At 36.1% G+C, this 13,004-nt stretch overlaps 1 protein-coding gene across 2 annotated transcripts in view; it reads left to right on the forward strand.

Annotated features, from left to right (window-relative positions):
• Positions 1–13,004, forward strand: part of KSR2 (kinase suppressor of ras 2) — a 462,507-nt gene that overhangs the window by 351,320 nt on the left and 98,183 nt on the right. For both annotated transcript variants that reach the window (XM_063454189.1, XM_063454190.1), the window contains 4 exons: positions 1,142–1,228; positions 2,099–2,165; positions 3,759–3,807; positions 5,329–5,687. In XM_063454189.1, coding sequence (XP_063310259.1) covers positions 1,142–1,228; positions 2,099–2,165; positions 3,759–3,807; positions 5,329–5,687 — 562 coding nt within the window. The remainder of the gene's footprint in view (positions 1–1,141; positions 1,229–2,098; positions 2,166–3,758; positions 3,808–5,328; positions 5,688–13,004) is intronic.

A 13,004-nucleotide genomic window follows, 5' to 3' on the forward strand; every position in this document is an offset into this window, starting at 1 on the left:
GACAGTGAAGATTTCTACAATATTAATGTAATGTGTGAGGTCAGCAAAGGTCATCAGATGGTAATCAGAAAGAGGAAACCAAACATTGGAGATATTAGAGGCGGTATTGAGATTGGTGAAGACGAGATGAGTTGATGAGTAGGGCCATTAAGTAAGGCTGAATGAGGAGGTTATAGAGAGCAGTCAAGAGGCATCAGAGCTGTTTTGAGCTGAATTGTTGATTTGGATATTAAAGTCTGCAAGGATATAAGGAGTGCTAAAGGAGATGAAGTGGGGTAGCTAGGAAGAAAAATGTTATATGAATATGCTAGGATGACCAGGGAGAATTCAAAATTAGGAAAAGATTAGGCAGGAAACATTGGTTGAAAGGTACATTGGGAGTATAGAAGGATGCCTACACACACTTCATTTAAAGTTGTTAGGTATGGGACTCTGGCAGAATTGTAGGCCACCCACGCATAAGCAGGAGTAGCGCTATCAGGGTCAGCCAGGTCTCAGTGAGTGCTAGAGTGAGAGATTTTGAGATTAAGAGGTCATGTATAGCTGTAAATTTCAGATTGCTATAGACAGAGCGGGCTTTCTACAGTGCACACTGAACATTTGTTGGTGAGGAGAAATTACAGTATAGCAGTCTTGGTAACATTTTGTATATGTAACAGCCCACAAAAGTAGTTTTATTGAAAATTTTTAAAATACCCATGCCACGAGCCATAGGGCTGATGCAGAATAAAAATATAAAATATGTTTTCCAAAAAAAAAAGACAAATTCCAGAGAACATGCTTTGAAGTTGGTGCGTAAAAGAGGTGCTAATATTAAAAGTAATATTTTACAAGCAGAACGTAGAAATAGCAAATAAATGAACACATGAGGCACACCTACAAACTCAAATAAATAAAGTAAGAAAAGAAGCGTGACAATGTGTAAAATTCTGCCTGTCTCTCTATCTGTCATTCTGTCAATTTATTTATCTATTTACAAAATACTGCCAGAGCTTCTTTTTTTAATGATAAATATAATGATCCATCCCCTACCATCGCTAATTACTATCCCACATTAAGTGATTCTGGATTGCACGGTAAGTGATTTCACTGGGAAGACCTATATTGTTGAATTGCATTGTTTTATTTTGTCTCTTTGTAGGGTCCAACAGCACTAACCATCCATGTACCTCAAACCTTTTACAAGGTTCTCATTATTACAAATACAAGCAGCAGTTCATATTTCCAGGTAAAGTTCATAAACTTCTGGTTAAATATGGTACTAGACACTAATTTATTGTTATGCAAAATGTGTTTATTATCAATGTTATCAACTGAGTCCCATTCTAATTATGGTAATAGTATGGTAGCAGGAGACATCCCTAACTTATTCAGCCTCAGAGAGTCCACAGCTTTCTCACGTGACGTTTGTCCTTTGATGTCCCTCAGCTCTTTGATTAATATTTTAATACATGCCACGCATGTAAGATGCTGAACCTGGTATCCGAGGATCATGTTCCTTCTTTTGAGATTCTTCTTGAATTACATGTTTGATGTGTTAAAAGTATTCCTTATAAGGTCTAGCCTAATTCTCAATGTACTCAGTTTGCTATTTATTACATCACTCTTCATTCTATCAAGACAGGACACACCATCGAACCTAGAACAACATTGAATCGGTAAATGAATACTGGACATTTTGCAAACTATTTTGTTCAAATTCTGGAGTGTCTCTCATATACATATATTGTCACTGAGTTTTATTGCTGTGGAACTCTGAGATGCATGAATCCTTAGCAAACATTGGGAGTCTAACAAACAATAAGGATACAATAGTAGGAAACAGGATTCTAGGATTTGTTACAGAAATGACTTGTTTAAGGTCCTGTATTATATGTAAGAAACTATTGGTATTCAAAAGGAACATATACTCATTGGTTACACTTTCCTGTAGTGTCTGCAATATATGTTTATTTCACCGCATCGCCTGAGTTTTACATATATTACCGGTATACCTTTTTTGTGTGGGAGAGATGTTCACTTACTAAATAAGACAATGGTTGATATTAATATGTTTGTCATTATTTAACCCCCTTACTCTGCTCTTCCTAAACTGCAGATGTTGTGCCTGAAATACCTACTCGAGCTCCTCAAGTAATCCTTCATCCAGTAAACTCCAATCCTGTGTAAGTTCATTGTTTACCCCTCCCAGAATACTGTTCCATGTGTCGTGAAGCCTTATAATGCATTGACGTAGATGTATATTGAACTCTCTATATATTAAATATTTACAGAGCAATCTTGGTTGAAAGAAGAATCAAGTGCATCAAGTTCAGCCTTCAAAACCCATTCCTTTATGTTCCTGATCCAAAAGATGGCAAAAAAAAAAAGACTAACAAAATGAAAAAAAAAAAAAAATCAAGTAAATTTTAGATTTGCCATAAACAGGGGAAAAAATCATTTATAAAAATGGAAATACATCTTATTAGACTAGTTCTCTTAACTCTTTTAAATAGATTAGTTATTTTACAGATATCTCAAAATTGCTAAAATAAAACTGACATAATATTTTAAACGAGTGTCAGTTTTAATAATAAGAAGGATCAATTTCATGGCATTGACAAATGTTTATCTGCCATCTACAGGTTCTTATTATTAGACATATTTTTACGTGTACTCAATATATGGATACTATAAGTACATACCAGAGATCACTCCTTTCCTGTACATTATAGTCTAATACAATGTAGCATAACATTTACAGATTCACCATTCCATTTAGATTTATATTCACTGCATCTCCCCTCTTCTTCAAATTTCCGAACTTCTCTTTTTCATTACCCTAGTAGCTTTTGTTTTTTTCTACTCTCCTCTCCTCATCATTTCAGCCTTCTCCCCCTCCTTGTTCAACTCCCCCACCTACCCCTATCATCTCCTCTATCTCACTTCTTTCTTAGCCCACATCTCTTTATTTGATTCCCATTTTAACTCACCATCTCCTTATACTCAGTTGTTGAAGATCAGCTGTCCTAAGCATCCAATCCATGTTAATTGTTCTTCCCATATCAGTGGCCTATCTCTCTGCAGTCACATTAAATCACTTTCCATTCTTCCTTGTCCATGTCATCCACCCTTTTCCTCCATGTTACATGCTTCTCCAACTGCATTCTATTCTGCCCTCACTCTCTCCTTATGTGAGTTTTCTTGCACTCTACTCGGTGCACCATTTGCCAATTTACCACCCCTTTTTAATTTACTCTGTCCTTCTGTCATTATATCACTTTTCATTATAGTCTCCATCCCAGTTTTCCTGCCTCCACTATCCCCTATCAGTCCTTCCCCATACCTGTCTGCAGGTGTATTCATTATTCATATATTAAGGCTAATCTAACACATGTCTGATAACATGAGCATAGGCTGCAACATAGGACTTAATCCAGATCCACTCTGATTTCACAAGCATTAACTATAACAAGCCCACCCAAGAAAACAAGTATACTGCTCACCTTAATATCGAGCTGGCCATCCATGTGATCCACTAATGAGTAGCAACACAGTATACATGATTGATCTGTTTAGTAAAATATTAAAATAGACAAAGTATGATTAATGTCCCCAAATCAGCTATTTTTGCCTCAGTTTTGTAATTTGGATTTTAATTTGTTGCAATACAGAATTTAGTGAATAAACTCTTACAGTATTTGGCATTGTCTGACAAGATTTCTTGAAAGTTGCTGGATATCAGTAATTGTGATTGTTTTTCTTCTTATTTATTACAGAAATGAAGGGCATCCAGTACTTCAAATTGAAGTAGAACCAACCTCTGAGGTAAAAAAACCTAAATATATATATATAAATAAATGTAAACTGCAGCATAGAGATGTGTGATTCACTAAGCTGGGAATTATAGAGTACTAAGAAGGTAACTGCACATTTTAGGCTGAATTGGAAAAATACTAAAGCTGAGCTGCTTTTCCAAATGAGCTATTGTGGCCTAGAACTTGCCCTCGTCAGTTCGTTCAGAATCCTAGTTTAATTAAAATAACTTTTAGCCCATTATTTTACAGTGGAGTCCTGCTCCTTACTTATAGCTGTCATTACTTTTAAATAATGATAATGTGAAGGGAAATACACTCTTTTTAACAAAATACTATATCTGAGGAGCGCAGTATCTGTTTATATTTTTTAGTAAGTAACAATATGACAGCAGGCATGCCTAGTATGTGGGAAGCCTTTTTTCAGTTTCAGTACAAGAGCAATGACGCTGTTGGGTATAGTAAGTAAACACGGTTTTGGGTGATGGAGTAGCCAATTCCCTCATCACAATTCCCTGTTATATAAAAAATTGCATGAACCATGGGACTGCTGATGACTGGGTCCAGTTCCCCCTTCCTTAAAGAGTAAGATCGGGGGGTACTATAATTTGTTCTATAAAATGCAATCTCCCTAAAAGCAATGACTAGGGATGACTAGACCCCTAAATCAGTGTGCCTAAAAAACACTTCCAACTCTTGTAGTAATGTATTCAGTATATTCAACAACTGTGAAAGATTGGTTGGTGGGTATAAATTATGAATAAAAAAGACTTACTATTATCTAGAATGTCTGAAGTTCCCTTACATACTCATCACTGCTGGGTACAAATTATAAATAACAATATCGACCATTATCTAGAATGTCTCAAGTGCCCTTACATACTCACCACTGATGGCAACAAATTATATCTAAATAAAATACCTATTATCTAAAACGGGGGTAGGCAACCTTTGGCACGTCAGATGTTATGGACTACATCCCCCATAATACACTTACACCCATAATGCTGGGAAAGCATAATGGGCAATGTAGTCCAAAGCATCTGGAGCGCCAAAGTTGTGTATGCCTGAATAATGTCTGAGAATGTCTCTATGTCAAGTATCATTCTACTTAGCCAATATTGTTGGTGTGATAATGGTAATTTTATGACATTTACAAAGGTCAGAAATAAAATGTGCGCACATATGGAACCACATAAATCTGCAAGGCCCTCCTGCTGTATTGATTGTTGATTTACATAGCAAACTATGTGTGTGGCTTTCTCACGTTTACTGTTTAGGTTTTTGGTATGGTGTTATCTGTGGACTATTGGAAAACCTCTTGCCATAAGTACATTGCATGTTACCAGAATGCCAAGAAGATCTTAAGTGGTTATCATTTTCACTATCGTCTTCACATCATTATTTTAGTTAACCTAATAATAGAACAAAATGCTTATGTGTGTTTATGCACTTCTGTCTAATAAACTATCTAAATTTACATTGACATTCTTCTGGAAAAATCTAGAATAATATCCTTGTATTTTCCTCGCAGAATGATGAACGTGCAGAGGAATCTGAGGATGACTTTGAGGAAATGAATCACTTGCTGCTTTCAGCCAGGAACTTTCCCCGCAAGGCCAGTCAGACCAGCATTTTCTTACAAGAGTGGGACATCCCATATGAGCAGCTAGAGATTGGGGAAATGATTGGCAAAGGACGATTTGGTTTGGTGTATCATGGACGTTGGCACGGGGAAGTGGCAATCAGGCTCATTGACATTGAGAGGGACAATGAAGATCAGTTGAAGGCCTTTAAACGGGAGGTCATGGCCTACCGACAGACACGGCATGAAAACGTAGTCTTATTTATGGGAGCTTGTATGAACCCTCCACACCTAGCAATTATCACCAGGTAATTCATTTTGTGGTATGCACTTATTTTACCATGCACATGCATTGACCTAAAACCACCTGTAAATTAATTGTTTAATTATTCTAGGGAATAATGCTGCTGCTCTCAAACCTGGTACCTGTAAATAATATGACATTCTATTTCTTATTTTTTATTCCTGGAGTAGTGCTGTTACTTTTTTATTTTAGCTAACTATAAGTATATGGAACAAACAGAGTTTGAGTAATGTTCCAGTTATCAAATATATCAAGTAATCAAGTGGCTTCTTGTTCCTAATTCCATGCCCCATAGCAGACTGCAACATCTCTTTGTTTTAACCGTTTTTTTTTCTGTATGGGATGTTATAGATTTCTGTAATGATTTATGAATGACAGGAGCCAACAAGGAGAAAACCTAATCTATAGCATCCATTTATAATATTTTGGTGATGTTTGTAGGGAAGTCTATATAAGTACAAAACGAGTATTTGCCTAATTTATTCATATTGCTAGATAGAGGTTAAGACATATGCAATGATATAGTATCTTCTTTTTTTTTTTTAAATCACTTTAACTTATTACTTTTTTGTTATTGTGAACTTTTTCCTTTGGTAAAGATAAGCATATTTGTTGGTTTGTACCAAATTTATGTTCAGTATTACTTAATATAAAGTTGTAGTCTGCAATGACATTTCACTTGTCCTGAACAAACAAAATAATTTCAGATTGGGACACTTACCTAGAGCACTGGACATAGGCGTGGTTATTTGTCATACGTCATGCCTATATATATTGGCTGGTTAGAGCAGTGGCAACATCCCTGCCTCAGACACGGAAAATCCAGGTTCAAATCGCAGTTATATTACTTATTTACTTATATTACCAGTAAGTGTCCCTAAACAAAACACCTAATGATATATATCTGCCTACCTCAGATCCTCATAGATTGTTTGAGCAGGACCTTCTTCACCTCTTCCCATTTTTTTATCATGTAGAGTGCTGCAGAATGTTGGCAGGTGAAGGTAAATCTTAGGGTATATTAACTGCTGTGGGGACAATATACAGGTTACATTGTAAGGATTATACAAAACAGAACCTCTCATTGCAGCCACATCCAATTACTGTCACCTGTAACCCCTGATCCAGCCTCCCTGTAACATGTGATTAAGCCCTGGCTCCAGATCCTGCTGAACCTGTAGCCACTTACTGCTATCACTGTGGAGAGACATGCAACTTCTACAAAGTATTCTCTCACTTCTGGTGCTCTGACTCATTAGTGAGTGCCTGGCTGCGAGGGAATGATAACTGTGGTCTGCACTTGGATAGGTGCAGACCAAACACTCCCTGCTTGGACCCTGTCTAACCCACTTCCAAGTGGCTAAAAGCCCCCAAAACTTAGGTGCCCAGAATTGTAAGTCATTAGGAATTCCCATCCCTGGTGCTGATGGCTCTTGGGGATTACTAGTACAAGGACTCTAAAGGCACCCAGACCACTTAATTTCAATCTCTGAAAATCAATCGAGTGTTCTTTTGCCATTTTGCAGGAGTGACAATGATTTCTATGCAGGATTAACATGTCTCTAGTGGCATTTTGATGCACTTCCACAGCTGTAACTGAGTAAAAGTCAGTTATTGCTCAAATAACTCTCGAAGAGAGCATTTCATTGGCGCTGCGCAACATTATGCCGCACAAGCGCATTAGCCTTCCAGTGCAGCGTTGCAGCATGGAAAACAGTACACTGTGGCATGTAAGGTAAGTCAATTTGAATTTTTAACCCTGGAGAAGGAGGGAATATACATAGAAATGTTTTCATTCCCAATATTATAGTGTTCCTTAAGGCAACCAGCACATTAACGTCCAGCCCTCCAACATTGTTACTATATCAGTATCCACTGAACTTTGCTGCAAAGCTGGACCCATCATTTAGCAACTAGCAACCTGCAAGGAAGTTGTGAATCTGTCATATTAATCAACCAGTTTTAGGACACCCTTAAGACATCACAAAGACTTTGAGGTCTGATAATGCGGCTATTGTTAAAGTTAAGGATATTTTTTTTCTTTTTATTACAAAGTCATATATTGCTTTTTATTTACAAGACCACAGGTAATAGGGAAACAGGGGACATAAGAGAACAATAACACACACAAAAAAAAGACAAAATAGCACTCAAACTTGAGTGCTACAGATGGAATTTGTGTTGTACCTTAATATCAAAAATCTGGAATTCAAACAATGTCTTTAGTTTCTTTTTCTATGTATCTAATGAAGGGTTTCTTTGTACATGATGCTGAGTTACATTATGTTGGTGCTGTGCACATGAAAGCATGGGCCCCGGAGGTACATACATAGACTACCAGCTCCTCCCCTGCTGTTCCCAGTGGGTGTTCTTGCATGTAGGAAATAAGAATGTCCTTCATGTAATTGGAACCTTTGTCATGTATTGCTTTTCATGTCAGCATGCCAAGTTTGAAGTCATGTAACTAGTTGTGCTACAGCACCCTAAATATTATCTTTTTAATGTATGGCTTGACAGACTCTTGTTATTTTTGTTGATGTCACCATTCCTCTGTGGACATTTGAAACATTGAGAATTAACTGTGATGTCATCCCTCGAGGTGATACCTGAGAAGAGAAATCTTGATCAGAGTAATAGATGAAGAACTTGTTATCTCGAGCGCAGAAATGAGAATCCCAAGGGGGTTATTCTACTTATTTCCCTTACAGATTATGGAGAAAACCAGCAGACTGACAGATGCCCAGAGCAAAGTCAGGTCTTTCATGTCATTGGAGGCTGAAACACATGACTAGCATGTGAAGAATACAGTTTACAGATACCCTCTGATTCAGAAACAGTGATATTTTTCACTCTCTCCTGCCCAGTGGTGTTTAATACTTAACCAGCCATGTATACATGATTCTAAAGAAAAATGTATAGAGCAGGCAAATCTGGCAAATCTGCACCAAAACAATATTTGCTAACGGGCTTAACTCTATTTTAATTCCCAGGAAGAAAAGGTTTTGGTTTCAAAACCTTATACATTTCAATGTTAGTATACAATGGCATTCAGGATTTACTAGCTGGTGTGACTGTTTCTGGATTTATACAAAAGACTGTTTTTAGGCATAGTGAGTACACTGGTAGACACCAGCCAGGCTACCCAGTGTCTAAGAACAGAATGATCCTGCACACCTCCATAAAATGACTGTCCTCTGCTGGGTAAAGAAGTGACTCAATCCTGCCAAACCAGTAAAATGCAATCAAAAAAATAGAATAGTCCTTCAAACCTCAAAAATATTATCTGCACTTCATATTTATTAGATCATCATAGAGCAGCAACATATTGACTATTTTCAAGCTTGATAAAGACCTTGAGCTTGGTCAAACCCTTGGATATTTATCCAGCCATAAATATGGAATGCTGATAATATTATTGATGTGTTCTGGATTATTCTATTATTTTGGTGTCTTTGTGCTGATTCGAAGAGACTGAGTCTCTTGCAGCCTCATATGAGGAAGGTGATTCTTTTTAAAGTGAATGTATACTGGATACTCTTTCATTTTTGGGGCTGCCTAGTGTAAACTAAATGGATATGTTTGTCGTTGTTAAAATGAAGCAGCATGATAATCTGCTCTATCCTGTGATGCTGAAAGTGCTAAGGACACAATTCAAATTACAAAATAAAAGCATGGGATCCATGAGATTTCAGTATTACACTTCCATACACTGCATGGTGGGTGAGGGATTTTAATATGCATGGGGTCCTTTAGTCACTGGAGGGGACATTACATTTTCCTCCTCTGCAGTGGGTGGAAAGTAATAATATATTTAGTATGTTTCTAATGAATGTCCCCAACTCCTTTCTTCATCTAGTATGCAGTGACAGGAAGGGTAATATTATAATAAGGGTCAAGGGTGACCAGTCAGTCCCATAGTCCTACATGGGTAAAGAGACACGGCTAAAGAGGAATTTCACACTTCTATATTATCATACCAACTCTTATCAGATCTAAACAGTATTCATTATCTTATAGCCATCAGCTAGCACTTTCAGCCAATGAATACAGTGGTATGATAGTGATTATGGTGTTTTTAGTATCCCATTTATTCCCACTCCCACATGTCTTGCCTGATGTATAATGTCAAAATAAGAAACAAAATAATATCATGTAGTTGTCTATATCCAAACAATATTTTTTGCCAAAACTGCACCATTAGCATAAACTAGCATTTTTCATAATGATTATAGTAAAATTGTCAGCTTCCAGTGTGTTGTTGACTTGGGTCAAATAAATAAAATTACACTTAGAAGAAAATCATCTAAAAAGTACATGTTGATAGGTTGCTAACCTCAAATTTGATATCGTACGAGTCCTCCCTAAATATATCTTGGGCGCTATGACATTTAATGAACATTCTGTGTTTGCTATACCATGTATTATTAATAGTCTCAAGGGTGATGTGGAAATTTTCATTCTACTTATACATTCATATATACAAGGGTATATGCACAAAATGAGGAGAATGTCAATTCTATGAATACACTCAATACACTCAATTGCATTCCCTAATAGTAAGATATCTAATGAGTCTGAGATGGTTTACATTAATCTCAATGAATGGAAGCAGTGACAAGTGACCATGTAATAAAGATAAACCCAGATAACGCAGATTAAAAATTTGCAGCCAGGAAGACGCTGACTGGTTTACTGACAAGGCTCCAGGTATTGAAAATTCAATATAGGAAAACAATACGTTGGATGTGAGCAATGATGGTCTTTTAAATCGTGAAGTAAAGGTGAAGTGCTGTATATTTATAAAATAGACCGTGCAAAAACGTACTTGTGTACCAACTTCTATGTGACAATACCTTAATGTTTATACAAAAACCTCCTTTTGGTGGTATGCACTACCTTAAAAATATAAACAAATACAACCAAACATAGTGTATACTGTGATATAAATGATATGTATAAATATAGAGTGAAAAAAATCCCACTCACACTTTTAAGAGCTAAGTATGCTATCCTATCCCTTCTTTGGTGGGTGTTCTTTCCTTTCTTGATTTCTAGGGTGAGGGAGAACACATATGGTGCAGTACTGTTGGTTTAAAATTGTAGTGGAAAAAGTAAAATTCGTACTTACAAGCCCAGAGCCATCCACATCGGCTCTGATCAGGGGGTGTATGTGGTTAAGGACCACAATCCTTCTTTCAAAAAATAGCAGGGACAATGCCAGTAGTGGTATTAAAAATATAAATAACCTTTATTTATACATAAAAATATCAATATATCAATATAAAATCACTAACTAGGCATAAAAAGTCCAATTCAATGAAGACTATTTCTCACAAAGTTCCCAGGACGCGTTTCGCTATAACAGCTTCTTCAACTGGATGTGAAAATGAAAAAAGTCCTCGTATCTTCTGTGGGACAAGTTCCTGCTTTATATATCCCTCTTCAAGGATCCGATAATGAGTTTCTGGCTTGTAAACTCGCGGGCGTTCACCATGGAAACGGTGCCGCCCAGCGTTTCAAGCCTCGCTTGCAGTGGTTTCTGGGTTTCTCCGTTACTTCCGGTCACATGTTGATATGCCGATACGTCATGCGTTCCAACTTGCGGTTCATTAACTGAACCGTGTCTCCGATGGGCAAAATAGCATAAATAATAATAAAGGATCAATAACATATATATAAATGACAATATTAAACCTCTAAGATATTAACTATATTTCAGGGAAACAGAAGTTATATATATATTATACATAAAAGTATCTGACATATTAAAAAGTCATTACAAAGTAAATAAGTTAATACATGTCTTTTAAAAGTATATTTTGAACAATTAAGAAAAGCAAAGATTTTATATAAATTAAGAACCAGATATATTTAAAAGAGAGACCTTAATACCCATATAGATTTAGAATAAAACATGTAAAATAAGAGACTTTATTTTAAAAAGTGGCACATCTCAAAGTCTGTGTTGAGACCATAAGGGATAAGAGTATTTAGTTTAAAAATCCATTCTATTTCATTCTTACTCATTTTAGTGTCAAAATTCCCTCCTCTCCAATCTCTTTCTAATTTTTTTATACCTAAAAATTTTGTGTCTTTCATTTCGCAATTATGGTGGATCTTATAATGAGCGGAGATGCTATGATTTTCAAAGCCTTTAACTATGTTTCTGCCATGTTCCTCTATCCGTATAGATTTAAACATTTTAAAGATAAGAATTTGGTGTTACAGCAGCTGATTTACTTCACTTTACTTATATATTAGAACTAGTACCTTCCCTCAATGATGGTCTTTTAGACTAAAAATATAAAGGAAAAAACATGCTAAAAAAAAAAAAAAATTAAATCACAGTTTCTAACCAATGAAAGAACTTGAGTAGGATCCAAACTTCCAAAATTACTGGTAAAAGCAGACATTATATTAAATACAGATCCTGGGATTGATCTATTCAGTGTGCACCATCTTAATACATTAAAATTATAAAAGAATTGTGGTATTCAATATGCCCAGTCCAATGTCTGATGTACTTTAATTGCGTCCTGACATGTATGTTCTGTTGCTATGTACTTTGCATTTTGACCATTCATGAGTTGCTTGATTTTGATCAGATGATGGTTCCATCTTCATACTGAAAGATGCAGTTTATTGTTGATTGTGTGGCTGGCCCACTTACTTTATTTGGGTTATTCCTTTTATGCATTGCACTTTTTAACACAGTCAGGGTGCAGCAACGTTCCACCATGAGATACTTTCTGCTGTAGTAATGTCTATTTTTGGGACAGTTGCCTTGTATGGTAATTTTCTAGCTGACATGCAGTGTTGATTACTCCTAGGAATTGGGTTCTCCGTTCTACTGTTTTTTTGGAACAGCAGTTTTGCTATTACTGAAACATACAATAACCACACTATGTTAAAATGTCATTTAATGCTCGATTTGAATATTATATTTCAAGCTACTACTAGCTAAAAAGTAAATTAGTGATACTTTTCATTTCATGAGATATTGTCGAGACCTCATAATCTTATTTTCATGAAGTTCCTACTCCAGTTTATACCATGCTATGATACAAAGTGCACTTATCAAACTTATCCCGTGAAGTTCCGAAATTTAAATAGTTTAATTCCCCCATGATATGAATGCTCATTACATCTCTTACTACTTTCTGCAGGATCTTCATGATGCAGGCCAGTTGATAGATATCACAAGTGACCTAATAATTTATCTTAGTGCCATTAACATAATTTTATGTTATGTGTGTTACTAGAACAGCAAGGGATTCCAGGTATATTTCTCTATTTTTCTGCTATTGCTATAAGTATACTT

The sequence above is a fragment of the Pelobates fuscus genome, chromosome 5, assembly GCF_036172605.1.
Source record: "Pelobates fuscus isolate aPelFus1 chromosome 5, aPelFus1.pri, whole genome shotgun sequence".
Taxonomy (NCBI): Eukaryota; Metazoa; Chordata; class Amphibia; order Anura; family Pelobatidae; genus Pelobates; species Pelobates fuscus.